This window comes from Macaca mulatta, chromosome 7 (genome assembly GCF_049350105.2).
Source record: "Macaca mulatta isolate MMU2019108-1 chromosome 7, T2T-MMU8v2.0, whole genome shotgun sequence".
NCBI lineage: Eukaryota > Metazoa > Chordata > Mammalia > Primates > Cercopithecidae > Macaca > Macaca mulatta.
Window position 1 is genome coordinate 17,750,851 of NC_133412.1, and position 25,392 is coordinate 17,776,242.

The 25,392-nt window shown below is 53.5% G+C and overlaps 2 protein-coding genes and 1 long non-coding RNA gene across 24 annotated transcripts in view; 2 read left to right on the forward strand and 1 right to left on the reverse strand.

Annotated features, from left to right (window-relative positions):
- IVD (isovaleryl-CoA dehydrogenase) overlaps nucleotides 1–7,006 on the forward strand; it is a 31,240-nt gene extending 24,234 nt beyond the window's left edge. The window contains exon 12 of the mRNA XM_028850747.2: nucleotides 6,477–7,006. Coding sequence (XP_028706580.1) covers nucleotides 6,477–6,793 — 317 coding nt within the window. The 3' untranslated portion in view covers nucleotides 6,794–7,006. The remainder of the gene's footprint in view (nucleotides 1–6,476) is intronic.
- Nucleotides 953–5,774, reverse strand: LOC106999146 (uncharacterized). Its single transcript, XR_003731206.2, has 2 exons — nucleotides 5,601–5,774; nucleotides 953–4,525 (listed from the first exon to the last, which is right to left on the reverse strand). It is a non-coding gene; the product is annotated as an uncharacterized LOC106999146 (long non-coding RNA).
- BAHD1 (bromo adjacent homology domain containing 1) overlaps nucleotides 6,482–25,392 on the forward strand; it is a 33,215-nt gene continuing 14,304 nt past the window's right edge. For 4 of the 22 annotated variants that reach the window (XM_015141874.3, XM_077937968.1, XM_077937966.1 and 1 more), the window contains exons 1-3: nucleotides 6,482–6,547; nucleotides 9,724–9,835; nucleotides 10,913–11,024. The gene's annotated coding sequence lies outside the window, so the exon portion shown is untranslated. Of the gene's footprint in view, nucleotides 6,548–9,723; nucleotides 9,836–10,468; nucleotides 11,025–11,985; nucleotides 12,598–16,494; nucleotides 16,587–25,392 lie in introns of those variants that run through there. The other 18 variants (XM_015141872.3, XM_077937967.1, XM_077937964.1 and 15 more) reach the window with 8 other exon arrangements.

Below are 25,392 nucleotides of genomic sequence, written 5' to 3' on the forward strand. Positions count from 1 at the left end.
CTCCCTGGGAGGCTGCTTGGCTCCAGAGTGAAGGAGCAAGTAGGGGCCCTCAGTAGTCTTCTCCTTCCATGGCCAGGCTGCCCACCTGCTTGGAACCCGGCCACACACATCCCGGTGCCCCATTCACTGGCCCTCCAGGTTGTCAGAGACCTTTGTGCTGCAGTTTTTCTGCCCTCCCACCTGATCACCCACACCTCCAAGGGGGCTGCAACCTCATGTTCGGAACTCCTGAGCCTGGAGAGAGGCTGTGGGGGGTGGGGCAAGAGCCCTGGAAGTGCCCCAGAGTGTGGAGCCTGTTGCCAATAGGGGCAACAAGACAATCTCTCTGTAGGACTGACTGTGAGGCCACCCCAAAGAAGGATCAGGCAGAGAAATGCAGGCTCCTCAGCCCTGCCTGGGACATCTGCAGCTGCCTCAGAGCTCACATTGTGTGGATCCCAACAGCGTTTCCCTCACTAATGAAGACCCGGCCCTCTCCCAATTCTGCATTCCCCTCTTCCCCAAGGCTGGAAACCCGCTATGGCCACTCCTGTAGGCTCAGCCATCTTACACTACAAGCTCCCCTGATAAGCCCCATCCCCCACCCAGCCTGCTCACTCACCAGGAGCAGCCATACGACTCACTTCCCTGCTGCCCCGTGGAACTTCATCTCTCTGTGCCTCAGAGGGTCTGCCGAGCCCCTGTGGCCCACCACTCCATCCCCTGCCAGTGGATGCTCTGGCGTGGCCAGCCTCCTCACTCAGGCACCTGTTCCCCAGCTGGCACACCCCAGGCTCAGCCCACTCGAGTGACCTGCCCCCACATCCACCAATCCCCTGCTCAGTTAAGAATTGGCATTTGCTGAGGGACCATTATGTCCCAGGGTGCCAGCGATTCAAAGACTAGTAACAGTATGGGGCCAAAAAAGTTTACGAGTTATTTGGGGAGATAGACATAAAAATTATGAGACATCTCAATTACTCCAATTTTAATGTTACCCATTCTTTAAGACCCAGCATGGGCACTAACCCACTACATACCCACCTGTCTCTGGTTTGCTGCTGTATCCCCAACACTTTGCACTCGGCTCAGTGGAGCCCCTCTCCCTCCAAACAAATACTTGCATAATGAATGCAAAGCGGCGGGGGTGGCGGGGGGCAGGCTGCAGGGAGGATGACTTCTTTCCTTTGCCCTCCACCAAGCTTATCTAGATGAAATCAGATTTAAATAAAACATCAAGGGCGGCCTTGGAGCAGGGAGGGCAGGAGTGGGCAGGGGGGAATCGCAAGGCTTTGCCTTGAACTAAATTCTCCCATCTTTTTAGCAGCAGCTAAAAGAGCAGAGTTCTGGGGCCACAGCCTCTAGCTTCTTGGGGAAGCCATCTGGACTGCCAAAGCCAGAACTGTTTATGCCTCCAAATTTCAATGAGTCTGCCTTGTCAAACCCATAACCAATTGTTATCCAGTTGTTGAATGAATCGGGTCAGGAAATTTTATAGTAAAAATATGTACAAGTCACAAAAAGTACAAATGTTGGCGATCACTCCTGAAAACAGGCAAACTGGGTCAGGATGAGTGTGTTTAAAGGTAGGGAGGCAGAGCCTGGCACACAGTGTGGCTGCAGGAGGTAGTTTTCTAAGCTAATATGGCAGTCTAGCACTGTGGCCACCTGGCAGAGCAGTCAGGCTGCAGAGCCGCTGCGGCACAGGCAAAGGCTTGATTTCTCTGCCATTCATTCATCACTGAGTAGCTATTACCGAGAACCTATCATGTGCAGGTACCCTGTGGGCCATGGGGAAACAGTAGGACCCAGGCAGACACAGATGTGGTTTTCACCCTAGCCTAGCCGGGCAGGCAGGTCTTAGCCAGGAATCACCGGCTTGCCAGGCTTGCCAGGAAGAAAGCATCGCAGGTTGCGGAGTGTGACTGAGCCTGAGAGATGAGATCAGAGAGCCTCCTGGCTGGGGCGGCAACAACAGTCAGTTCCAGATTTGGATCTTTATCCTGAGTGTAAGCAGGAGTCACGGAAGGGTTTAAGCAGGAGAGTGCTATGATGCAGTCTATTTTGGAAAGATCCCTCTGACTGAGAGCCCTCTGACTGGGGCAGAGTGGATGCGGGAGGCCGGGCTGTGGTTGGTCACAGAGGTGGGAGGAGATTCGAGGCTGGAGGCTCCAGTAAATGACAGGCTGTGGTGATGGATTAGCTATGGGTGGCGGCTCAGGAGGGAGAGGGAGGTGCCAAGGATGAGTCCAAGGTTCTTGACTTTTAAAACTGCCAGTGCCTTTACCCCACAGTGGAAACATTGGGAGAACACTGAGTTTGCTTGTAGCTGGAAGTTGGCTGAAGTGTATCTGATGTTCCTGAAAGACCATATTGATGTTTCAGTGTCAAAGAGAGTGCAGAAGGCAGGGAAAGGGTACTTTTGATAACGGCTTTGCCAAAGGAATATCTTTTTATAAAGAAATATGACAATCGACTTGCAACATTTTGCCCCCAATCTAACAGCGAGATGAATGTTGCTCACAGCAACTTCATGTGTAAAATTCGAATGAGTTGCTAACAGACATTTGGAAAACGTAAGAGTAGAGAATTGTTTGGGGAAGCTTATTTAGGAAGAAGTGATGGAGAAATCATTAAAAGTGACAAGGCTGGGATCTAAACCCTGGCTCCACTATTATTAACGTGACCCTGGGAAGTTACCGAACCTCTCTATGCTTCAGTTTTCTCATCAGTAAAATGAGAATAATAACATTATCTATCTCATAAGACTGGCTGGGGATTAAGAGTATGTGTAAAGAGCTTAATGCAGTGCCTAACTCATGGAATCTCTCCAGGAACATTACCTATCACAGAATACACCCTGACAGGGAAGCAACGAAGCAGGCAATTGCTGATTTCCCATAATCCCTTTCAACAAAGAAGAGTTGTTGTCCATATAACTAAGTGTAATTTTTATAAATGCCCTTATTAGATTTTTAAATATAGTATAATATTCACAAACCAAGGGGAAAAATTGTCAGGCTTCTCATATCTAACTAAGTCTTTTTTTGTTTTTTTTTGAGATAGACTCTCACTCCATCACCCAGGTTGGAGTGCAGTAGTTCAATCATGGCTCACTGCAATCTCCACCCCCCAGGTTCAAGCGATTCTTATGCCTCAGCCTCCTGAGTAGCTGGAACTACAGATGCGTGTCACCACACCTGTAGAGATGGGGTTTTGCCACATTGGCCAGATTGGTCTCGAACTCCTGGCCTCAAGTAATCTGCCCACCTCGGCGTCCCAAAGTGCTGGAATTACAGGTGTGAGCCACTGTGCCTGGCCTACCATATCTAAGTCTTGATGTCACTTTTCCAGCTACTAATCATCTGGCCCAGTCTTGCTTAGGTCATATACTCTTTGATGCACTCTTCAGTTTCTGAGGATCATGCCTCTGCTAGGTGGAGTAGCTTTCCTAGGTCAGAAGCAATGCTATCTGCATGGCCTCCCAAGTCTTCTTGGTGTCTGAACAGTGCAGAGCACAGGTGGCACTGTGGTTGGTTAACACCATACTTGTGGCCCAGACTGTAGTCCCCCCAGAGGGTGTCTGCTGGAAACGGCTGGTCCTGGCTCTTGCTGTGGGTTCACTGAGGTTAAGTGAGGGTGGCAAAAGAACCGCAGGTGATTCTCTCCTCTGCTCTGGGTCTTGCAAGACTAGAGAGGTCAGTGGCTGTGGCTGGGAGCCTGTAGGAGATGGAACTATCTCACCTTGAGGAATGAGATTAGGGATGCCACAGGGAATCTTTCCCGAAGAGGGGAATGGCTACAGGGCCCTGGCCTTGGGAGGGTGGAGTGGAGAAGTCACGGGAAGAGGGGCTGGCCTCTCCCCCACACCTAGCAAAGGGAGCAATCCTGCCTTACTGAAGCCAGAGTGGGGCCCACTGCTGGGTGGACAGAATACAGCCACAGGCACTACATTGTCAGGGCTCCAGATGGGAGATAAGGAGTACAAAACAGAGGTGGAAGACTGATTCCAGCATGGAAGCAGGGCAGGCTTCAGGCATGGCCAGATTTGGACATGATGAAGTAGATTCACAATTGCTAATGTTCTGGGGGCACTTGGCTACATCAGGTGCTATTCTAAGTACTTTATATGTTTTAAGAAGCTAAAGAGCCAGGACTGTACTCAGAAAGTCTGTGTTCTTAACCACTACGCTATGTGAAATGTAGAAAGAAGAAAGGTTTTATACCTATAAAGGGTTAGACCTCTATTTTATATGTTAAATGTCGCATGAAAAAAAGTGAAGGTTTTGGAGCCACTCCAAGCCTATGTGATCTTGAGCACTTACTTAGATTCTCCAGGTCTCAGTTTCCTCATTTGTTTGTAAATTTGAGAGTACATTTACCTACCAGAGTTCTTGAGGGTTAAATAAAGAAACATATGTTGAGTGCCTGTTCATGTCTTCTGTAAGACACCTGCCCCCTCTGGACCTCCTGCTGGCTTTGGAGGTTCTCAATACACTGTCCATTCCAGATCTGGATTTCCTCATCTTCCCAGGGGTCTGTATGTCTGGAATAAAGGAACCAACCATAGTGGATGCATCCCTGGACTTCCAGTCCGCAGTGCTGGGAGTTCCTCAGGGGAGAAGTCATACTCCAAGTTGATATCTGAGCAGATACGTGTTTGGTAACAGTGAAGGAGGTGACCCTAGAAGCTGAGGTCCCAAGCAACCCAAACCTAGATCATCACAGAAATGTCATGTTTCTTGGAATGATTCTCCCATCTCCTTGTATTTATCCATTCAGTTGCTATTTACCAATTATTTACTATTCAGTTCACCAAGCATTATTAGGCAACTACTATTTGCCAGGTATCATTCCATGTTCTCAGGAGTCGCCTAGAAGAGCCCACAAACTCTGGACGATGTTTAATTTCCCTTTTCGTCTCCAGCCTGGGTCCATGGATCTTGGAGTGTGCTCAGTAAACATCTGCTCCTGGGGCGATAATGAAGGTACTACTAGAGACTGGCATGAGAATGCAACAGGGCTCTCTGAGTAGGTTCAAGGGAAGTAGACACTGCAAAGGCCTGCACCACGATACTCATCCATGTCCCTGTGGCCACAATGCAGGGCAAGGATCACACACCTGAAAACCTCCAGGGTTCAGGTCCCGTAAATGTCCCACATGGGCAAGGTGGGAGCATGGCAAACTGGAGCATGCCTACCCCATAAAGACTGCATTTGCTACTTAGTACCAACCTATTGTTGCAAGTGAAAATGTGCGCCAAGGGTAGCAAATCTGATTTTTTTCAAGAGAAACTGTAATCCTGGATTTTTATTTTAAATCTCCAAAAATTCTAGCACTGGCCCCTAATTTTAATCTTTTTTGAAAGTCCCATAGACAGGTAAATAGAACTTGTCTGCCTGCTTACTTTTGCTCAAAGGCTACTAGTTTGGGAGCCCTAAGTGTGCCTGTGAAAGGGGAGAGGTAGAGGGCTGTGTGTCCTGGGGCCAGCTTATGAGAGACCTAGAATGCCATCCTTCCTTGGGGCCAGGACTGTGCTAGACACAGGAAGCCATAAAGAGGATGTCAAAGCCATAGGCCTGCCCTCCAGGGGTTTATAATCTTATAAATAAAGACTTACAGGCAAAACAGCAGATGGTCAGGAATGTGTGAGGAGGAGACAGCTTGGAGTCCGTGGAGTTCAGGGCAGCAGAGAGCAAGGTGGCCTTGAGCTTCAGGAGAGTTTCACCTGAGCTTCGAGAGACCTTTCCAGGAAGTCAGGCTTGGACTCTGAGAATGAGGATTCTGGAGGAGTCTGGGAGATCCATAAACAAATATGAATGGGCACGACCTATGCTGGAGACCCCAAAGAAAAGCCCCAGGGAATCCGCTTCCAGGTGTCATGGGAAAAGGCTCACAGGAAAGGGCAGGGCTACAGCATGAAGCTTCACTGACACCCCCACACCCCTTCCTATTGAAACTGGCCATCCCTGGCCTCAGAAGTCCAGTGGGGTCAGCCTCTCCAAGCTTGCAGAAGTCAGTGTTGGAGGCTTGGGCAAGTGTTCCAATTTCGGCTGGGGTATAAGCCCTGCCTGTGTGGCTCAGGCCAGGCATTAATGGCTCTAAGCCTCAATTTCCTAATTTGTGAAATGGTGATAGTAATTGCATATACCTATTGAGATTGGGGTGAGAATGAGAAACCAATATAGGATGTCATTTGCCCCTGTTCCTGTATGGTTTTTATGACAAATGTCCACCACCAGTTTGTCTCCAGTAGCGTGGGGAAAAAGCACCTGGAGGGCGAAGCGAAGCTGGTCCCCATGTTTTTCTTGTTACTGCTCTGGAAATGACATGGATTCTGGGAGGGCTGCCTATCTTAGAGGGCGAGGGAGGAGATGGAGCATGGGGGCCCCTCCATTTCTTCCCCGGGGACAGAGATGGTAGAGCTCCCGGTGAGCGGCAGGCAGGAGCGGCTGGGGTTGGGGGCAGCGCTAAAAGAGGGCTCTCTTTCCTCCAGGGCAGACCCTTTCCACCCAACACCCACCTGGGAGGGAGGGCGAGACCCAAGGTCAGAAGTCCCTGGAACAGGTGAGCACTGCGAGGGAACTGAGATGCAAGATCCTCCTGCCTGAACTCACACCCCGCGTGCTGCTCTCCCAACTCGCCTCTCGGATCTCAGACCAGAAGCTTCCTTTCCTTAAAATCCTTCTATGTTCTCCAAGGCCTTTGGGACAGAGCTCCTTGGCAGGGTTTACAAAGCTTAGGTGGCCCTACCCACCTCTCCGGCCTCATCTGCTGCCTCACCCCTATACCACAGCTCTGCACCTTTGCTGAAACTGGTACTCGCGCTTGGCGTGTCCTCATCTTTCTCCCACCTATGGCAGCCTGCCCGAAGAGTGCCTGCTCCTTCAGGCTCCGCTCTCGGCTTAGCCCCTTCTCGGAACGTCCCCGCACCTCAACCCAGCCCCTCGCCAGGGGCAGACCCTGGCAGCCTTCCTTCCTCCTCAGCAGCCATTACGTGTTGCTGTCATAAAGTTATCACTCTGTTTTCTGTCTACTTGTCTCTCTAGCCCCTGCCCATCCCAGCCTCCGACTGCAGGATCCCGGAGAGCAGGAAAGCCTGGCTCCCCGTGGTAACCCTAAGGCAGGCCCTCTGCCTGGGGCGTCCTGGCACCCGACGCGGGCCGGAGAGCCCGGCGGGGGCGCGGCGAGGGGGCGGCCGGGCCGCGGGCTCGGAGCCGGGGCTGGGGGTGGGCGAGGGGAGTCCTTCACCCTTGTGGCGGGCTCCTACCCAAGCCAGCCCACCCGGCCCAGCTCCCGCTCCGGAGCCGTGCCCACCGGGCCAGGTGATCTCGAACCTTCTGTCTCTCACACCCCAACAACAAACAACCCTCCGCGCTCTCCCTCTGGAGAAAGGAGGTGGAGCCTGACCTCAGCCGGAGGCTGCCGCAGCTGCCGGGGGGAGGGCTTGGAGCTCCAGCCCTTGGGGGAGCCTTTCCTCCAGGGAGTGGTAGGGGTGGGGGGCTTGGAGGGGGCTCCAGAGCGCCGGGGAACCTCTCCCCCGGCAGCATCGACCCTCCCCCAGCGAAGGGAGGAGGGGCGAGGGGGGTGGCTTCAGTGAGTGCCCGCTTCCGACTCTGTCCCTCTCTCAGGCTGGACTGCCCTCGGACACCTCCTCCCCCACTTACACCCACCCCCTCCTTGAACTCTGCAGTCCCAGAGGCAGGGTGAGACTGGGGACCGAGTGAGCCCAAGGGCTAAGATGCGACTCTGCGGGGCTCCCGGGAGCCGGGAGGGTGCCCATCCCCCACCCCTTGACGGTAGTCGGGGGTGTGGGCGGGGTGAGAAGGACCCCGGGGACACTCCGATTAGGTCTGGAGAGAGCCTGAAATAGGGTGCAGTCCGCCGTTGTTGGGGCTGCGGAGGAGGCGACTGGGGTGAGGGGCAGAGAATGCACCCCCAGAGAAAGGCATGGGGCCCCAAAGAGGGTAGGAGACGGGATTCAGAGGGCGGGAAGGAGAATGCAGAAACAGCTTTTACGGGGAGAGGCAGACTGCAAAGACGTCCCCTGGCCGGCAATCTGGAGGCTAGCGCTGGGCAGATGGGGGTTTTGGACACAGCGCCATGGACATGTGTTCCCCAAAGTCTGAGCGCATGCAGCCCCCTTGTTCCTTCTTGTGCGGAGACTGAGTCCCACACAGTCCCTACCTCACCGGGACCTCCCCACCCCCAAGGCCGGGGCCGTAGGTGCGTTTAGGAGAGGGAGAGGTCTTGTTCCTCACTGGGCGCTCAACAGCTGGCTCCTTGGTGGTAGGAGGCTACCTTGCCCCTCCAGCTCAAGAGTCAGGAGTAGCACTTCTACCTCCCCATCCCTAGGGAAGAGGGCCCCCGCAGGTGAAGACCAGACTTGTGCACTAGGATCTGCCTGGGGGCAAATAATTTCTGGAGATCCCTTTAAGGAGGGGTGTTCCAATCCCTTTAAGAGGGAGTGGGTCACAGCAAAAGGACTATAAAAGTCCAGCTTTCTTTATTCCCCCACCCCCCGGGGGCTTCCTATGATGGGGGAAGGGGCAAGTGCTGTTGCCGCATTTAATTGTTGCCTTGGTGTCCCTCCCGCAAAGAGCTGTGCTCTTCAGTTCCTCCAGTGGGGCTGAAGAGCCAGGTGGCTCAGTAAGTATTGCGGGGACCTAGACTTCAGGTACTCTGGGGGTTGGGATGGGGGCTGCCCCACTTCCAGGAAAGAAGATGGGACCCGGGCAGGGGTGCAGGGAGGAGAAAGTGGTCACTGCCACCACCGCAGGGACTGCACTGCTGCTGGGGTGCCCTGCCTGGTGCCAGGTGGTTGGATCTCAGGCCAGGCGGTCTTGGGGGACTGCAGCGGGCAGTGGCGGGGAGGTGCTGGGGCTGGGCTGGAGATGACGGAGCAGCCAGTCTGTCCTGGCTGTCAGTCTGGTTGTGTGTGGTGGGGGAGGGGTGCGCCGTGTGTTCTCTCTGGCCCTGGATGTTTTCCTCTCCGGCATCTCCCTCTGAGGCAGTTAACCCTTCCCGATGGGTCTGGAGGTGTCTGGGGAGAGAGAGCCCCTGCCTGGCAGCAGCTGGGGGAAGACTCCAGAGACCTGATGGACCCATTCCTCTTTCTAGACCAAGTGCCAAACCCTTTTTTCAGTGGGAGACCTCTGGGCTGCCAAACATACCAGGGAGAGGAAAGGTGATGGGCCCCAGGCATTGGCACAGCTGTCCAGTGAAGTGGGGTGGGGGCAGCATTCTCTCAGAAAAGGTTACAGGACCGAAGGAAGGAGGAAGAAGTGGAGCCCTTTCCAGCTGTGGAAGGGCTTTGGACTGGGAAAGAAGGAGGCCCAGTTGCAGAGGTCCCTGAAAGTTGGGTGAAGGAGGCTAGAAGAGGCCAAAAGATCCCTTTGGGGAACAGACAGGGTGTAGCCCCTGCCTCTTCTTTGCTGGCTTGTTTTAACAAGCAATAGGGAGGAAGGGGGGACAGAGGTGGCTCAATGAGCTGGCACAGGAGGAACACTTAGTGCTTTTAGCCAGCCTGTGTCCCCGCACCATAGCCCACTCAGTCAGAGCCTCCTGGGGCAGCAGATACAGTCACCCACACGGGAGGCTCTGAGGAGAGAACTCCTCCAGCGGCCGGGCAGGCACTTGTAGAGTGGGCTGTCATGACTACTCTGCCTCCTCTCCAGTCGGTATTCCTTCCTTTCCCTCCCACCGAGACCCCAGGTAAGACAACTCTCCCCTGCTCACCCCAGGGCCCCCTGATGCCAACACCAGGAAGACACCCAGTCCTGCCACCTCATCTGCTACCATTTCCTCGGCTGAGTGTGGGCTTCCTGCCACTTGGGTCTCCTTCCCTGCCACCAGGTACGTTCCTCTTCTAACCCTCCCAGCCTCCATCCTTGCCCATTATCAGGCCTGAAGTGGCTGCCAAGGTCAATGCCGCCCGGGCTGCAGACAGGAGCCTGGCCTCTCTTCTGTCTTGGCCTGTAGCATGGCTCTGCTCCTGTGGCCACCACTGCTGTACCCTCCGCCACCACTGCTGTACCCTCCACCACCAATCTCTGACGAGTGGGAGCCACCATGGGGTTAATTTCCCCATGAGACAGACTGGGACCGGGAGAGGGGGAATTCTGTGAGGCGGGGAGTAGGGCTGGCCTGCTGTGTGTTGGGGGGCCACTGCCGGGAACCTCTGCCCTATCCAGGAAGGGGAGAGATCTTTCAGTGCCCTACTTTTACAGCTTTGGGGGTTTTGCTTTCCCCAAGGGTGGGAGGTGGGAGAAGTGGCAGTGGGAGAACCTGGCCCTTCGAGACATTTCCGTGCCACAGTCTTAGCTTTTAGCTCCCATTCACAAACTTTCCCTCCTTTAAATGTGTCCCCCCAAACAGCTAAGACAGTCTGGGCCCCCTGGACAGCTCTGGAGGCAGATGGGGAACTGCTTCTGGGGGAGGTTGTTTCCCAGCCATGTTGGCTAGCAGCCCTGATTGTCTTAAAAGGCTGCCTGGGTGAGCGCTGGAGTCCCAAGGTCTAGGAAAGGCTGGGCGCTGTGTGTGGTGCAGGAGGAGCCCCTCCGAAGCCCCTGGGCCACACTCCAAGGCTGGGTTTTCCTTGCTTGCCTGGGCAGCCTCAGCACTCCGGGTGCCTCTCTCTGCCCAAGGCGTTCCTGGGGCCCAGCCCCTCCCTGGGCTGCTCCAGCGCTCTGGTGACTTGACACTACCCTTTCTGCCGCTGCTCCCTTTACCTCCTAAAGCTCCCCTCCCCCGCCTGAATTGGGAATGAGGCTTTGTTCAGGGGTGAACTCAGCATTTCTCAAGAACCTACTGTGTGCATATCCCGGGCTTAGTGAAGTGAAGTCCTAGGCGGGCTCTGGCACCACCAGGTGCCCAAGACACAGCTCCTTCCCGCACCTAACAGGGACTTCCCATCTCTCTCTGTGACCTCAGCCCGCTGTGCCCACCCACCCCACTGACCCCGCGAGCGTGCTCGGGCTTGGGAAGGCACGTCTGTGGGGGTGAGAGACGGAGCCACAGCATTCGGTGACTAGGGGGAAGCCAGGTAAGTGTCTACACTTGGTTCTCCCATAGCTTGGGGACGCGAGGGAGGGAGTCCAGCCGCTCCTGTCAAGCTGCCCGCCCCTTTCTCCCTCCCCCGGAGAGCTCTGATGTTCCCCGCGGTGGTGGAAGAGGGTGTGTGGGTGTCAAGGACTCACAGACCAGGCTCTGCTGTCAGCTGGAAATGGATGAGGGCTCCACACTCTGCTTCTGAAGAGGGTGAATTAGAAGCTGGGGTTGGGGGCGGTAGGTGAAGGGCAGAAAGAGGAAAAAGAGATGCGGGTGAGGGGTTACCGAGCCAGGACCGACCTTGCTGGAGAGGAAAGGAGACGTGGCAGGCAGGGAAGTCGGAAAGATGAGGCAAGGGCGGGAGGGGCTTCTCAGCAGTCGGGGCCCTTTTGCAGGAGTCTGGGGCCCTTTCTGCAGGAAAGGGGGGTTGTTCTCGCTTCATTTTCGGCTGGTCTTCCCGAAGCTTTGCCCTGGGGGCAGCAGCCTCCGGAGAGGGTGGGGTGTTCCTCGGCCCACAGTTTTCTCCCGCGCGTGCTGGGGAGGATATGGGGGAAAGGCGATGTGGAGGGGTGATGGCCAGGGCGGAGGTAGATAATATTTTTCCGGGGGGCTAGCAGCTGGGGGATTGGGGTCGAGTCATCGTGGGATACGGGCTCAGGTTCTTAAGACTAAGAGAAAAATCCAAGAAGCCGGCAAAGAAAATCACCCCTTGCCACCACCCTTGGCACCGCACCCCTCCCCCCAGGCCCCACCACTCCCCGCACCGCCTCCCCCGGCCGCCTCGTGCTGCCCCCTGCGTTGGGACGACCGACCCACGGTTCTGATTGGTCGGAGACCGGGAGGGGGAGCCGAGGGCCGGATTGGCTGGCGGAGCCAGCGCAGGGCGGGGCGGCTGATTGGCGGAGCTGGCCGAGGGGCGCGCTGCTGATTGGCTGGGGACGAGGAAGCAGGAAGGAGGGCGGCGGAGGCTCCGCTCTCGGGGAGTTTGTGGGGGAACCGCGAGCGGCGTAGCGGATCCCGGAGCCCGGCCCCCGCCGCCCGCCCGTCCGGCTGCCTGCCCCGCCCGTCCGGCCTCCGCCGTCCGCCCGCCCCGGCCAGGCGCGCCCGCCCCCCCCGACGGCCCCGCCCGGCCGCGGTCCCCGCTCCGCCCGCCCGGCCCCGGCCCCCAGGAGGAGGCGCTGACGCAGCAGCGTGGAGCCCGGGAATTGAGCGCCCCCGGGGGGTTCCAGCCGCCGGATTCCAGCCCGGCCGGGGCCTGCGGGCGCCCAGAGCCGCGCCGTCCGCTCCGCCCGTTCTGGTGAGTCAGGGGCCGGGGTCGAGGAGGGGGAAGGGGCGAGCTGGAGGGAGGGAGCTAGCGAGGTAGGCAGAGGAGCGAAGGGGGAGAGGACCGGCCGCCCGTCAGCGCGCCCCACCGAGCGCGCCGCGCCACCGCCCCCGCCAGCCCGGGAAGGGACGGACGGACGGACGGACGACGCGAAGCAGGTGCGGCCGCCCGCCAGCTCGCGCAGCCTCCCTCCCCTGGGTCCGGCACCACGGTCCCGCCATCGGGGAACGCGGCGCGCCTCGAGGTGACAGCCCCCGGGGGCCGCCTGCCTTGCAGGCCGGGGGCGGGGTGGGTGGCGGCCGCAGGGTGGCAGCTCGGCCGGGCGGCGGCGGCGCGGGCGTCCCGAGCTGCGGAGGGCGGGAGGACGCCGGTCTTTCCTCGCAGCCCCAGAGCCGGCTCGCCTCCGAGTGCGCGGGCGGCGAGGCCCCCGCCGCGCCCCCTCCCCCATCGCGGTCCCCGAGGCAAGGGGCCGCGGCCGGGGGCGGCGCCGCGGGATCGCCTGCTCAGGGTGGGGGGCGCCCTCCCGCGCTGGGAGCTGACCGGTTATTGCTGGATGGGGGGCAGGGGATGAGGGCCGCGCCGGGCCGGGGGCGGCGCGGGGGGAGGGTGGTATAGACCCGACTCTATCGGGCTGAGAGGAAGGGAGGCGCCGAAGACGGAAGGGGACCGGTTCGAAAAGCGAGTGTGGGCCGCGGGAGGCCCTGCGGGGACCTTGCGGGGCGGCGGCCGAGTCCGAGGTGGGGCGGGGGGAATCGAAGTTGTCAGACCGCCTCCAAGTGACAGCGGGACCCCGTGCTCGCGGCCCGGCCTGGTCTTGCCCTGCTCGCTCCGCCGCCTCTCCTCCGGGGCTGGGGGCCGGGTCAGGTCGGGCCCGAGGGGCTCGCTCGGCGGTGAAGCGCTGGACAAAGGCGGCGCCGGAGCGGGCGCAGGTGGTGGCGTCGGGGAGGGGAGCGGGTCCGAGGCACCCACTCCGAGGGGCGGGCGACGGGGCCGGACTCTGCCCCGGGGACTGCGGGGGCCGGGGCGCCCGCCGGGAGGAGCTGCGGCACTGGCTCGCCGCTCTAGCCGCTCGCTGTTGGCCTTGAGGCTCTGGGAAGTGGGGTCTACTCACCGGGGGCCGAGGGGCAGGGGTGGGGGTGTATGCTCATGATGTGCCCTGACTGGTGGCTACCGGGTGGCTACTCACCGAGGCGACAGACCCGGTGAGCCGCTCTAGAGCCTGTCAAGAATGAGTGGTTTTTCAGCAGGCAGAGGCTGCCTACAGGCAGAAGTCTAACCCCACCTGGGACGTCTCCTAGTCGCCCATTGTCGACAGTGTTAGAAGTGCAGACGACTAGTTGGATTCGGACAGGAGACACCGCCTCAGTGGGCTCCCGCCAGCCCTCCACAGCTGCCTCCAGCACTTTTCCTTAGCCACGAAGGTGGTACCCACTTAGAGAAATGAGGAGCTGAGTTTATAAATCCAGGCAGGAATTTAATGAAATAAAAAGGTTTCCAATCCTTTTACTTTGTGCCACCTGAGACTTTCCTCCCTACGCTCTTCACCTCGCTGTCTTCCTCAAAAAAAGGAGAAAAAGGGCCCAGAGGGACCACATGTCTTGGAGGGACACCACTGTCCTTGGCCAGCTTGGAGGACGCTTAGGAACCACTGGCTTAAGCTGTGAGTGCCTCCAACTCCACCAGTGACCAGCTGTGAGCTGGATGTTGTTTACCTGCTTGTAAAAACTTATTCAGGGCTCCCATGTCTCCCGTGTGAACCCCACACCCAAAAGAAGAGTTGGGATCGTAAGGACAGGGAAACTCAGGCTGTTTTAGAATGTGGATTTTGCTGAGAATCTGAGTTCGAGTCCCACCTCAGGTAGGACTGGTTGGAAGCCGCTCTCAACTGTGGTTGGCTGTAATCCCACCTGGGAAAGCTGCTTGTCTGTCTTGTCAGAGGGGTAGCATGGGCATGGGAGTTTATTGATGGCTACCCCCCATGGACCTCCCGAGAATGATCTAGACCCCAGCCTGGATGGAGCTGAGGCATATGGGAAAGGGAGGTATTACCTCACTCAGGAGGCTAAAGTTTGTTCTGAGATAATTTAATTGCGTGCCTAAAATCCAGACAGTGATGATGAATCTCCAGGCCTTTGTGCCTCCTGTGAGGCTACATGATATGTGATTTCTTTTAGTGGCAGTCACAAGGGGATGACCCGGTCTGGCCACTGGAATATGAAGGGGAGTTGCCCAAATAGCATTTCCCTCTTTGGTGGGGCTCTTACCTGGCAGGAGACTCATGCCTGTCAGATTTGGGGTTAAGGAGGGTTTGCTCCAGCGAGTTAAGCCAGTGATTAGGTTCTTTTTGATATCTCCCTCTCTTTCTTCCTTTCTGTTGCCCTCCTGTCCCCATGTCAGGCCTGTGTTGTTGTTATAACCTCCCTTTCCCTCTTGATTCCTTTGGCCCTTCTGATCCAGTCTGTATGCAGCTACCAGGTCATTCTTCCTAAAACACCTCTTCCCCGTGTCACTCTCCTTCTCACAAACTTGCAATGGCTTCCCATTCCCTGCAGTCTGACCCTAGACAGTGTCCCCTTCAGCTCTTCCCTAGCCATACCAAGGACATTTTTTCTTCCTGCATCTTCACTCCTGCCACTCCCCTTCCTTTACTTCCACTTGAATCCCACTTGTCCTTAGTCTGGTTGTTGCTTAGGCCACTCCAGGCCAACACAGTCATCTGCGCCTGAGCTCATGACTCTGGATTTTCTAACGTGGTATCCTCTTGAGTGGTTTTGTAGGTTGGAAGTTTCTTAAGGACAGGAACAATATGAGTGTTAAACCTATGTGTTTGTGTGTGTGTGAATATTCTGGTATTTCTTGTACAGTGCTGTGCACATCATTTTTGTTGAGTGAATAAATGTGGTTTGTTGCTGAGTTAGGCAGGAGCAAGGAGGAGACCTTCCTTTCAGCTTCTCCAGAAATGCTCATATTGGAGTCCTTGGAGGTTTCCAGCCCTTTTATATGGATGGGGCATGTTTGGGGTGCTGTAAATGGGAAATTTAACGGCTGTTTCTGATATTTCTGCTGGTGAAGAGTCCTATGGATTGCTTATGTGATACCGTATAGGCATTGGAAAGGGCTGTGATCCTGTTTTCCTCCTACCTCACCGGACCACCATTCTTTTTACCCAGCTTTGCTGCTCTTATGCAGTTTTCCTTGTTCATGCTAAATGAATCCATATGTTTTATCTCTTCTCAAACCGGGTGCAAATGAGGGAGAAAACACGATTCTGAGCACAGAAAAAACAAATACTCCTGGGTCTGGCCCAGAGATGGGACTTTTGGGGCTGGTTTGGAAGAGGTGTTTATGGGGGCATCACCAACATAAGAGGCGCAATCAGCCCCACATTGGTCCCCTCATAAAGGAAAGCTGCAGTCCCTGCTCCCTCAGGCTTCTGTTTTTGTTCACCATCAACCCTGGACCATGGGGTATACGGGAAAGAGGACTGGTGACTGGTTAGAGGCTAGATAGTGAAAAAATATATTCTGCATCCATCCCCTTTCCCCCAAACCTCCCTTTTGTGCCCCAGTTTGATGATTAATGGACCAGCATTTCCCTTCTACGCGGGAAGGCCACCCCTCACAGTTGCCATGGCAATGCAGACCGCTCCCCCGTCAATTAAAAAAAAAAAATCCCTACTACTTCTCTCCTCCTTCTACTGTAGCAGGAGAAAAGCCACCTCAGAATGCATCTCCTGGGCTCTCAGCTCCTCAGCTGTGTTTGCTGTGTGTCCTAGAACACGGTCCTTCCTCTCTTTCTGGGGATTGCCTGAGTTTCTTCACTCTGAGCAAATTGTGCCCCTTCTGGAGCCAGCAGCCCCTGGACCACTTCTATCAAGAAACAGAGAAAATTTCTGTTTATTTATTCATCCCTAGTGCAAATTAAAAACCAGCGAGAGCTTTTGGGTTAAAAAAAAAAAAAAAAAAAAAACCCTTTCACACCTTGTCTGGTTAGAGGTATAAGTTGGGGAGCATTTGACATCCAGAAGGGAAGTTTTAGTAAACCTGGAAGGAATTCAGCCTCCTAGCATACATGCTTCAAATTGGAGTTCTATGGGGAATTTTCAAAATTATTTTCATTCCTCCTCATCTCTCTGTTCCAGCATCCAGGAAGACTTGTGTGTTTTCATTTTATCTGTTCTTATTCCTCTTGGCCTTGCTCCGGCAACATCTGGCCTCAGCACCCTGTCGCAAGGTGAGTCATTAAGGAGAAAAAAAACCTTAAGGAAAAAAAGTCTCTGGAGTTGAGAAGTAGCCTGTGTTGAACTAAGGCTGCCAGGCGAAGCTGCCGAGTTTATGGAGCATTATACGAACAGCCCCGACATTAAAGGGCCTCCTTTTTATGAATGGGTTGTGAAGAATGTAAATAAAGCAGCATCTCTCAATGGGGAAGCATTTTACATAAGCAGTACTACCCCGACCCAAGTATTTATGGGAATTTGCTAGCACAGTCTGGCAAGGCTCACTTCCTTTGTGAACTTGCCATTGTGCTGGGGACTTTGGAGGGACAAGGAAAGTGTGCTTTGGTTCTGAGGGCAGCCCTAGCACTCCCGCTCTGCAGGTTTCCTGGCCTTGACTTGATGGGCCAGCTCATGGCTGGAAATGCCTGTTAACCCTGAAGTGACAGAAAATACCATGTGTAGTCAAGAGCTCATGATAATTAGAGGTAGAGGCTCCTCATCCTGGGGTCCCGAGATTGTGTGTCTCCTGACACATCATGCTACTTAGACCTCCGCCCGACAGAGGACAGGGAGGTCTTGGATGATGAAATCTTGCCTGGTTTTATGGGAGGCACCTAACTGGTGTCAAATGGGCTGGTTTGAATTTCAGCTCCTTTATGTTCCCCTGCCCACCTCCTGGTACTGCCACTAATGAGCAGTAAAATGGCTAAAAAGGAGGAGGAGGAAGAGTACCAGCAGCAGTGAGGCTGCAGATGGTCTGCTCAGGGCCAGACAGCCTGACAAGCACCCTCACTTCCACCGAGCGCCGGCCCAGCCCTGGGGTTCCAACAGGGGTGTTGGTGTCCTGCCCCAGGTGACGTTGTCAGCAGGCCCTGGAGTACAGTCACCTCTAGGACTTGGTGTTGTGTTTCTGTGGGTGGGAGTGGGACCATCAGATTTCATTTTTCCCAGTGGGAAACGCCTGCAAGAATGGTTATTCCCTTGACTCAGTGTTCCCCCTACACAAAAAAATAACATTGTCTTTAAGATCCTCTGCAGGCCCAATCCACCAGGAGAAAAAAATGGGCGTGTCTCTCAGCCTCACTAATTTGAATTGAGAACTTATTTCCAAGCACTATGACCAAGTTAACTGAATGAAAAAAGCAAGTGACTTTTCTTAATCAGTATTATCAATGTCAGGCAGGAACTTAGGTCTCAATATTTTTGCTTGCATGTGTTCCTTTTCCAGTGGGTTTGGGGAAAAGAGGTGCTTTGACCTCCTGTCCTTGGGTAAGGAGAATGGAACCTGTCTTTCTGCTGTTCTCTTGACCCCAGGGATCTCACCTGGAGCGGTGCTGATGGCTCCTACTTTTGTTCCATCTCCAATGCCTTTTAGGGACTCATAGCCTCCATCGGTGCAGCTTTTTCAGCTTCCTGCGTGCAGTGGACAGGGGTAGCCCACACAGACCCTTCTCCAACTCTGGTTTCCTGTCCACAATGTTTAGGAATAATTGTTAATCACATTCTCATGTGGCCAGGTGGTTTAGAGGTCAATTACTGTTTTTTAGAGGACCTATGTAGAAATCATGGGAAAGGTATTATTAGGGTGCCGCTTGATGCCAGGAGATCCTGACAAGTATGCCAGAAGGAGGGGTGAAGTCACGTTTCCACCATAGTCAGGACCAGCAGGGCCTTCCTCAGTAGTGAGGGGTGTCTCCTGCTTTGTGCCTGGAGGGGTTTTCACATCGGCTGGAATATAAAAAAGAATTATAAACATGATTGAGGCCAGGTGCCGTGGCTCACACCTGTAAATCCCAGCACTTTGGGAGGCTGAGGCGGGTGGATAACTTGAGGTCAAGAGTTCAAGACCAGCCTGGCCAACATGCTGAAACCCTGACTCTATTAAAAATACAAAAATGAGCTGGGTGTGGTAGCATATGCCTGTAATCCCAACAGCTGCTTAGGAGGCTGAGGCAGGAGAATTGCTTGAACCGAGAAGGCAGAGGTTCCAGATCACACCAGTGCACTCCAGCCTGGGCGACAGAGCAAGACTCTGTCTCCAAAATAAGTAAATAAATAAAAATAAAAATAAAAAGGATTGAATAACTGAGAGATGATCTCCAGAGAAATTGAAAGGACTTGAATTTATTTGGCCCAGATAGAGGTAGACAAGGGGCAGTTAATATGTCTTTGCATGTTAAGATGACAGTTTAGAGCGTGATGACCAGTTTTTAGTCTTCATTGCGGTTTGGACTGGAGGAAGGGAATTTCACCTGAGTCAAGAGATACGGATAGATGCCTGGTTGGGGGTTACCTTTTTCTGGCTTTACTCTAAAATCAGGACAATGTATCCTTGAAGCTTTCTCATTTATTCATTTATTTATTTAGCCGTGACTTAACTTCTTAGCATCTCACCTTTTTCTAGGATATGAAATGTTTGTTTCACCTGGGTGCAGTGACTCACGCCTGTAATCCCAGCAACTTTGGGAGGCCAGGACAGGTGGATCACGAGGTCAGAAGATTGAGACCATCCTGGCCAACATGGTGAAACCCCGTCTCTACTAAAAATACAAAAATTAGATGGGCATGGTGGTGTGTGCCTGTAGTCCCAGCTACTCAGGAGGCTGAGGCAGGAGAATCGCTTGAACCCAGGAGGTGGAGGTTGCAGTGAGCTAAGATTGTGCCTCTGCACTTCAGCCTGGATGACAGAGCAAGACTCCATCTCAAAAAAAAAAAGTTTCTTTCAAAAAAAATTTTTTTTAATTATATTTATGTTTTAGCCCATACATACCATTTAATTGGAGTACATCTTTGGTTCCTCTGTGGTAGGAAAACTAATAATGTGTGGTAATGCCAATAATCAAAGCACAGAAAAATAAAACTGAATGTGCAAGTTATCTTGCATCTTGGTCTGTGATCCAGCAGCTGTCCTGCGATGCCCTAAGTAGAGGCAGCATGTCGCAGTGCAGGAAGTGTGGACCTTGGTGTAGACACTGGGATGGCTCGCCTCAATCCTGGGAGGATTTTAGCAACATTTTTTTTTTTTAAGAACCAGCTTTGTCACCCAGTCTGGAGTGCAGTGGCGTGATCATGGTTCACTATAGCCTCCACCTACCAGGCTCAAGCAGTCCTCCCACCTCAGACTCCTGAGTAACTGGAACTACAGGCACGCACCACCATGCCCGACTAATTTTTTATTTTTGTAGAGATAGGGTCTCGCTGTATTGCCCAGGCTGGTCTCTTAGCTCTGGCCTCCCACAGCACTGGGATTATAGGTTACAGGTGTGAGCCACCACTTCCACCCAGCATTGGTGATCCACCCGCCTCGGCCTCCCAAAGTGCTGGGATTACAGGCGTGAGCACCGCACCCGGCCTTTTAACTCTTTATAACTGTTTTTTTTTCCTTGTTAGGATGAAATGGTAACAACTAGCTCATAAGACTGTTGTGAAGGTAAATGAGATAGTGAATGTAGTGTGCTTAGGACCTTCCCAGGAGCGTAGTGAGTGCTTGACAAACATTGACCATCCTTTTACAGTAGACACCTCTGCAGTGAATCAGAAATTTCCAACCCTGCACACTTAGGGCGTCTGGGGACTGATAATGCTAACTTTAACTTTAGTTCTTTGCTCCTGATTTCACATATCTATGACATTCTTTGTCTTGATACAAGTGTCCGTAGTACTGCAGTCACTTGCTTAATGGTTTAGGGGCAGCCAGTGGAATGCTTTCCTGAGGTAGCTGGGCAACTTGGGAGAGAGAAGAAAGAGGATAAGGCCAGGCATAGTGGCTCATGCCTGTAATCCCAGCACTTTGGGAGGCTGAGGTGGGAGGATCACTTGAGGCTAGGACTTTGAGACCAGCCTGGACAACATAGTGAGACCTTGTCTGTATAAAAATAAAAATATATATATATATTTTTTTTTTTTTTTTTTTTTTTTTTTTTTTTGAGACGGAGTCTCGCTCTGTCACCCGGGCTGGAGTGCAGTGGCCGGATCTCAGCTCACTGCAAGCTCCGCCTCCCGGGTTTACGCCATTCTCCAACCTCAGCCTCCCGAGTAGCTGGGACTACAGGCGCCCGCCACCTCGCCCGGCTAGTTTTTTGTACTTTTTAGTAGAGACGGGGTTTCACCGTGTTAGCCAGGATGGTCTCGATCTCCTGACCTTGTGATCCGCCCGTCTCGGCCTCCCAAAGTGCTGGGATTACAGGCGTGAGCCACCGCGCCCGGCCCAAAAATAAATTTAAAAATTAGCCAGGCATGGTGGTGTGGGCCTGTAGTTCCAACTACTTGGGAGGCTGAGGTAGGAGGATTGTTTGAGCCCAGGGATTTGAGGCTACAGTGAGCTATAATTGTGCCACTGCACTACTACAGCCTGGGTGACAGCAAGACCCTGTATCAAAAAAAAAAAAAAAAAAAAGAAAAAAGAAAATGAAAAAGGATGGTAATGAAGGAGGGTTGTGCCGTGAAAATACAAGAGATTTCCTATTGTAACCTTGTTGCACTGTGGATTAAATTGAAGATGCACAGTGGACTCCTGGGATGGAGGAGAGTTTTGAGGTCAGAGGGCTCTTGTCTTGGGCCTCAAGTGGTACTCTAAGTCTAGGATAAAGATGTTACACAGGGTGGGGCAGGTGGACAGCCAGATCTTCATTTCTTCTTATTAAGCTCTCGTTAAGTCATGTGGGTGGGATTTACTGTTAAGAAAGGCAGAGCCTACCTGCCCCCATAGGGCTGGCATCCTATTGGAGGTGGCACTAGCCACTTAACTAGTTAGGTGAGTGATATTTGGGTAGGGTGCCCATAACTCTGATAGGATCTGCCTTGCTGCTAGTGGAATGTGGGGGAGGCCTGGTCTTGGATCTTGTTCCTCACAGCTGGTTCTTTCAGGAGGTTAGTGCTCTGCTGGGGAGGCTGGAGACAGCTCCATCTTGGCCTGGCTGGCTAGTTTCTGTTCAGGACTGGAGCTAGCACCTGTAGTCTTGGCAAGCCGTTTTAGAAATCTGAGTTGTTGGTCCATGGAATATCCTGGTGGTTGAACCAACACACGTTCTTTGCCATTCCTGGGCAGGTGCTTGGAGAAGGCTGGTGAGCTGTTCATGTTTTTTGAAGAATGGTGCATCAGTAGCACAAGGTTTCCCCTGGTTCTCCTGAGGCCCGTTGCTGTGCTTTGGGGTGCCCTGTCCCGTTTTATTCCTCCTACATTGTTAGCTGCTCGGAGCAAATGGGTCTTGCTGCAGGTGTAGGTTTGCCTCTGGCTGATCCTGGGCAGTGTGGCATCTAGATGGGAGGGTCCGAGGGAGCCTTAGCCCAGAGTTAAGGGGTGCCCCCCAACCCCTGCCTGGAGTCATCCTACGTGGAGCCAATAGGGGTGAGTCTGGGAAAAGTTGCATTTGTTTCCTGCTTTAAGACTTCAGCTTTCGGGCCGGGCATAGTGGCTCACACTTGTAATCCTAACGCTTTGGGAAGCTGAAGCAGGCAGATCACTTGAGGTCAGGAGTTCGAGACCAGCCTGGCCAACATGGTGAAAACCTGTCTCTGCTAAAAATACAAAAATTAGCTGGCCGTGGTGGCGAGTGACTGTAATCCCAGCTACTCGGGAGGCTGAGGCAGGAGAATCACTTGAACCCAGGAGGCGGAGGTTACAGTGAGCTGAGATCGTGCTGTTGCACTCCAGCCTGGGCGACAAGAGCATAAACTCCGTCTCAAAAAAAAAAAAAAAAAGACTTTAGTTTTTGTTTGTCACCCCTTCCTGCATCCAAACATTTATGAAATGAATTTCTCAGAGTGCTGCCCACTCCCTTCTGGGCTTTTGTTCCCACGGTACACGTGGCATAAAGTAGGCCCCTCAGTAAGTGTCTAAATGCCTGGCTCATATGTACCCTCTGAGAAGCTGCCTTGGGGGGACCCCTCAGCCAAGCTCTGAGCAGTCCATTATAGCCCTTGTCACACTATCTTGTTGTCTTCCTACCAGCCCATGCTCCAACTCTTGAGTCTTTTGCGTTTTTTCCAGCACTTCGTCTGGTGCTTGTAGGGGAAAGAGAAAACAAATGAGCTTGTATTGAGAACCTACTGGATTCCAGGAACTCTGCTAGGCACTTCACACACATTCTTATTTAACTTAATCCTCACAACAACCTTGCTGTCTAGACAAGGAAACCAAGGCTCAGAGTTCAAGCTGTTGACTAAGGCCACGTAGGATTAGCATTGGCATGAAGTGGCTTCCAGCCCCACATAGGTCTCCCCTCTGCTGTGGGGGGCCAGCAAATGTTGGCCGAATGGGCAAAGGTCACAAGAGGTGCTGTGTGCCTGAGAATGAGGGGCAGGCTTAGCTGGACTAGCGCCTGTGGATGCCGGTCTACCTTATGCACACAGGAGTTGTGTACTGGAAAGAAGCTGGGGGAAGGCATGTTGCCTAAAGTAGGGACGTGTGCCTTTTAAGAAAGCGTCTAAAGACTAGTTTTTTATTGCATGTGATTACCTTCTAATTTGTCAGGTTAAAGTTCGTAAGGCAGAACACTGGTACGATTAAAACACAATGCTCTCTGCCCACTCTCCTCACTCGGGGATCTGTGTGTTGTATAGCAACTTCTAGATCTGAAAGGTATACTCTTGTTTCTCTTGACCTCAGCCCCTGCCACCAGACCCGAGGGCAGTCTAAAAACAAGCCTGTGTCCAGATGGATCAGGCCAGTTCCTTTCAGCTGTACTTCATGCTCCCTGCCCAGGTGTTTTTAGGCTCCCAGTCTGGTTGCAGAATGAATTGAGTGCCCACAGCAAGTGAGGCTGAATGGGCACTGAGGAGGCAGGGCTAGTGGCTGAGGCCCCTGCTCTCTCTTTGAGGACAGTGCTCCTTGCAGCTTTGTGCTGTGGAGCTGAGACTTCTGCTCTGCATGGGTGCCTGCACCGAAGCCTCATTCAGGTGGCACAGACAGGCAGGACACACACCCTCTGACCTCACCCTGTGGGTCTAGCCCTGATGTTAGCATCTGAGGAACCTGGCCTTTCACTGTAGAGTTGAGTGTTTCTCAGAGGCACAGAGCTGCTGTTCAGGATCTGTTGGGATAGTTTCTGCCCCAGCCCTCTTGCTGAGTTGTAAACTGAACCCCCCACAGTTCACCCCACACTGGGCCCTGCAAGGGAAAAGCAGGAGTGTCATCATCATTATCTTTCCTTGGGGTGGGCACTTAGGGTGTATTTAGTGGAATAGTGGCAGAGCAAAGTTCAGGTGCAAGCTTGGGTTTTCAGATTTCTCACTGGGGTAGGTGGCATCTGTCCCAGGCTCCTGCTGTGGGGAATGGCCAGCCAGGGCCATCTGCCCTCCTCTGTCGGGTTGGAAGGATGGGGGAAGTTGGCCTGACTGCCTCTGCTTACCACCACTCTTAAGGAAGACTCTTTTTGGTATATCCATCTTAGATGAGGGATCTGGAGTTTGGAAAAGTTAAATACATTGCTCAGGAGGAACAGAGCATTTAAATCCAGGTCTGCCTGACTCAATGCTTTGGTTCTTTCTGCTTTACCAGCTCTTTTTTTTTGTTTTGTTTTGTTTTTTTTGAGATGGAGTCTCGCTCTGTCGCCCAGGCTGGAGTGCAGTGACTCAATCTCGGCTCACTGTGAGCTCTGCCTCCCGGGTTCATGCCATTCTCCTGCCTCAACCTCCCGAATAGCTGGGACTACAGATGCCCGCCACCACGCCTGGCTAGTTTTTTTTTTGTATTTTTAGTAGAGACGGGGTTTCACCGTGTTAGCCAGGATGGTCTTGATCTCCTGACCTCGTGATCCGCCCGCCTTGGCCTCCCAAAGTGCTGGGATTACAGGTGTGAGCCACCGCGCCCGGTTTACCAGCTCTTTAAGAGATTCAGTAGCTACTAGCTGTGTCTTTACCTGGCTTTACCATAAGAATTTCAGCAGCTTCACCTGTTTCTCCATAAAGTAACAGCAACTAAATTTAAGTGAAAAGGAGCCTGGTTTTGTGCCCTTTCCACTTTTCTTCCCTGATAGAAGATTCAAGAAATTCAGTGCTCATGACAAGTGTTTTATTCCTTTCACGGATGGGAGGGGTTATTCCAAGAGAGAATGCAGAGGAGGACAATGCTGAACTCAGCTCCAGTTGTGGTTTTAGCTGTAATTGGAAGGAGGTGGCTTCTAATGGGGCAGGGTCCTTCCCAGCCCTCACTCAGATGACCTGATTTGCCCTTATCTAAGACTCCCACGATTCCCTCCCTCTCATTAAAAATAAACCAGGCTGGGTTTGAGCACTGTGGGAGGCCAAGGTGGGAGGATTACCTGAGCCCAGGAGTTTGAGACTAGCCTGGACAACATAGTGAGGCCCTCTGCACCCCTCCCCCCCCCGCAACCTGTCTCTACCAAATTACCTGGGCATGGTGGCACACACTTATAGTCTCAGTTACTCAGGAGGCTGAGGTGGAAAGATCACTTGAGTCTGGGAGTTCAAGGCTGCCATGAGCCATGATTGCACCACTGCACTCCAGCCTGAGCAACAAAGCAAGACCCTGTCTCAGACAACAACGAAAAAGAAAAACCAAAGAAGCCTGAAAAGCAAAATTTAAAGTGCAGTCCTGAAACCCTCAGGATGGTGTGCGGGGTGCAACCCAGAGCTGGGTAAGTAAGGGGAAAGCAGCAACCACAACTGAGGGCCACTTCCTGCCCCGGGCAGCCTCTGCTTGTGGGAGTGATCTGGGCTGTGACCTGCCCTTCCAGGCCCCCACCCTTGTTTCCCCAAAGCAGTACCAGCACCCCATGCTCCTCTGGGCCTCTGACTCTCCCTTGAACCTTCAGCCCAGCGCGAAGCACCTTGGTTGTGCTCTGCTCCTGCTGGTGGGGT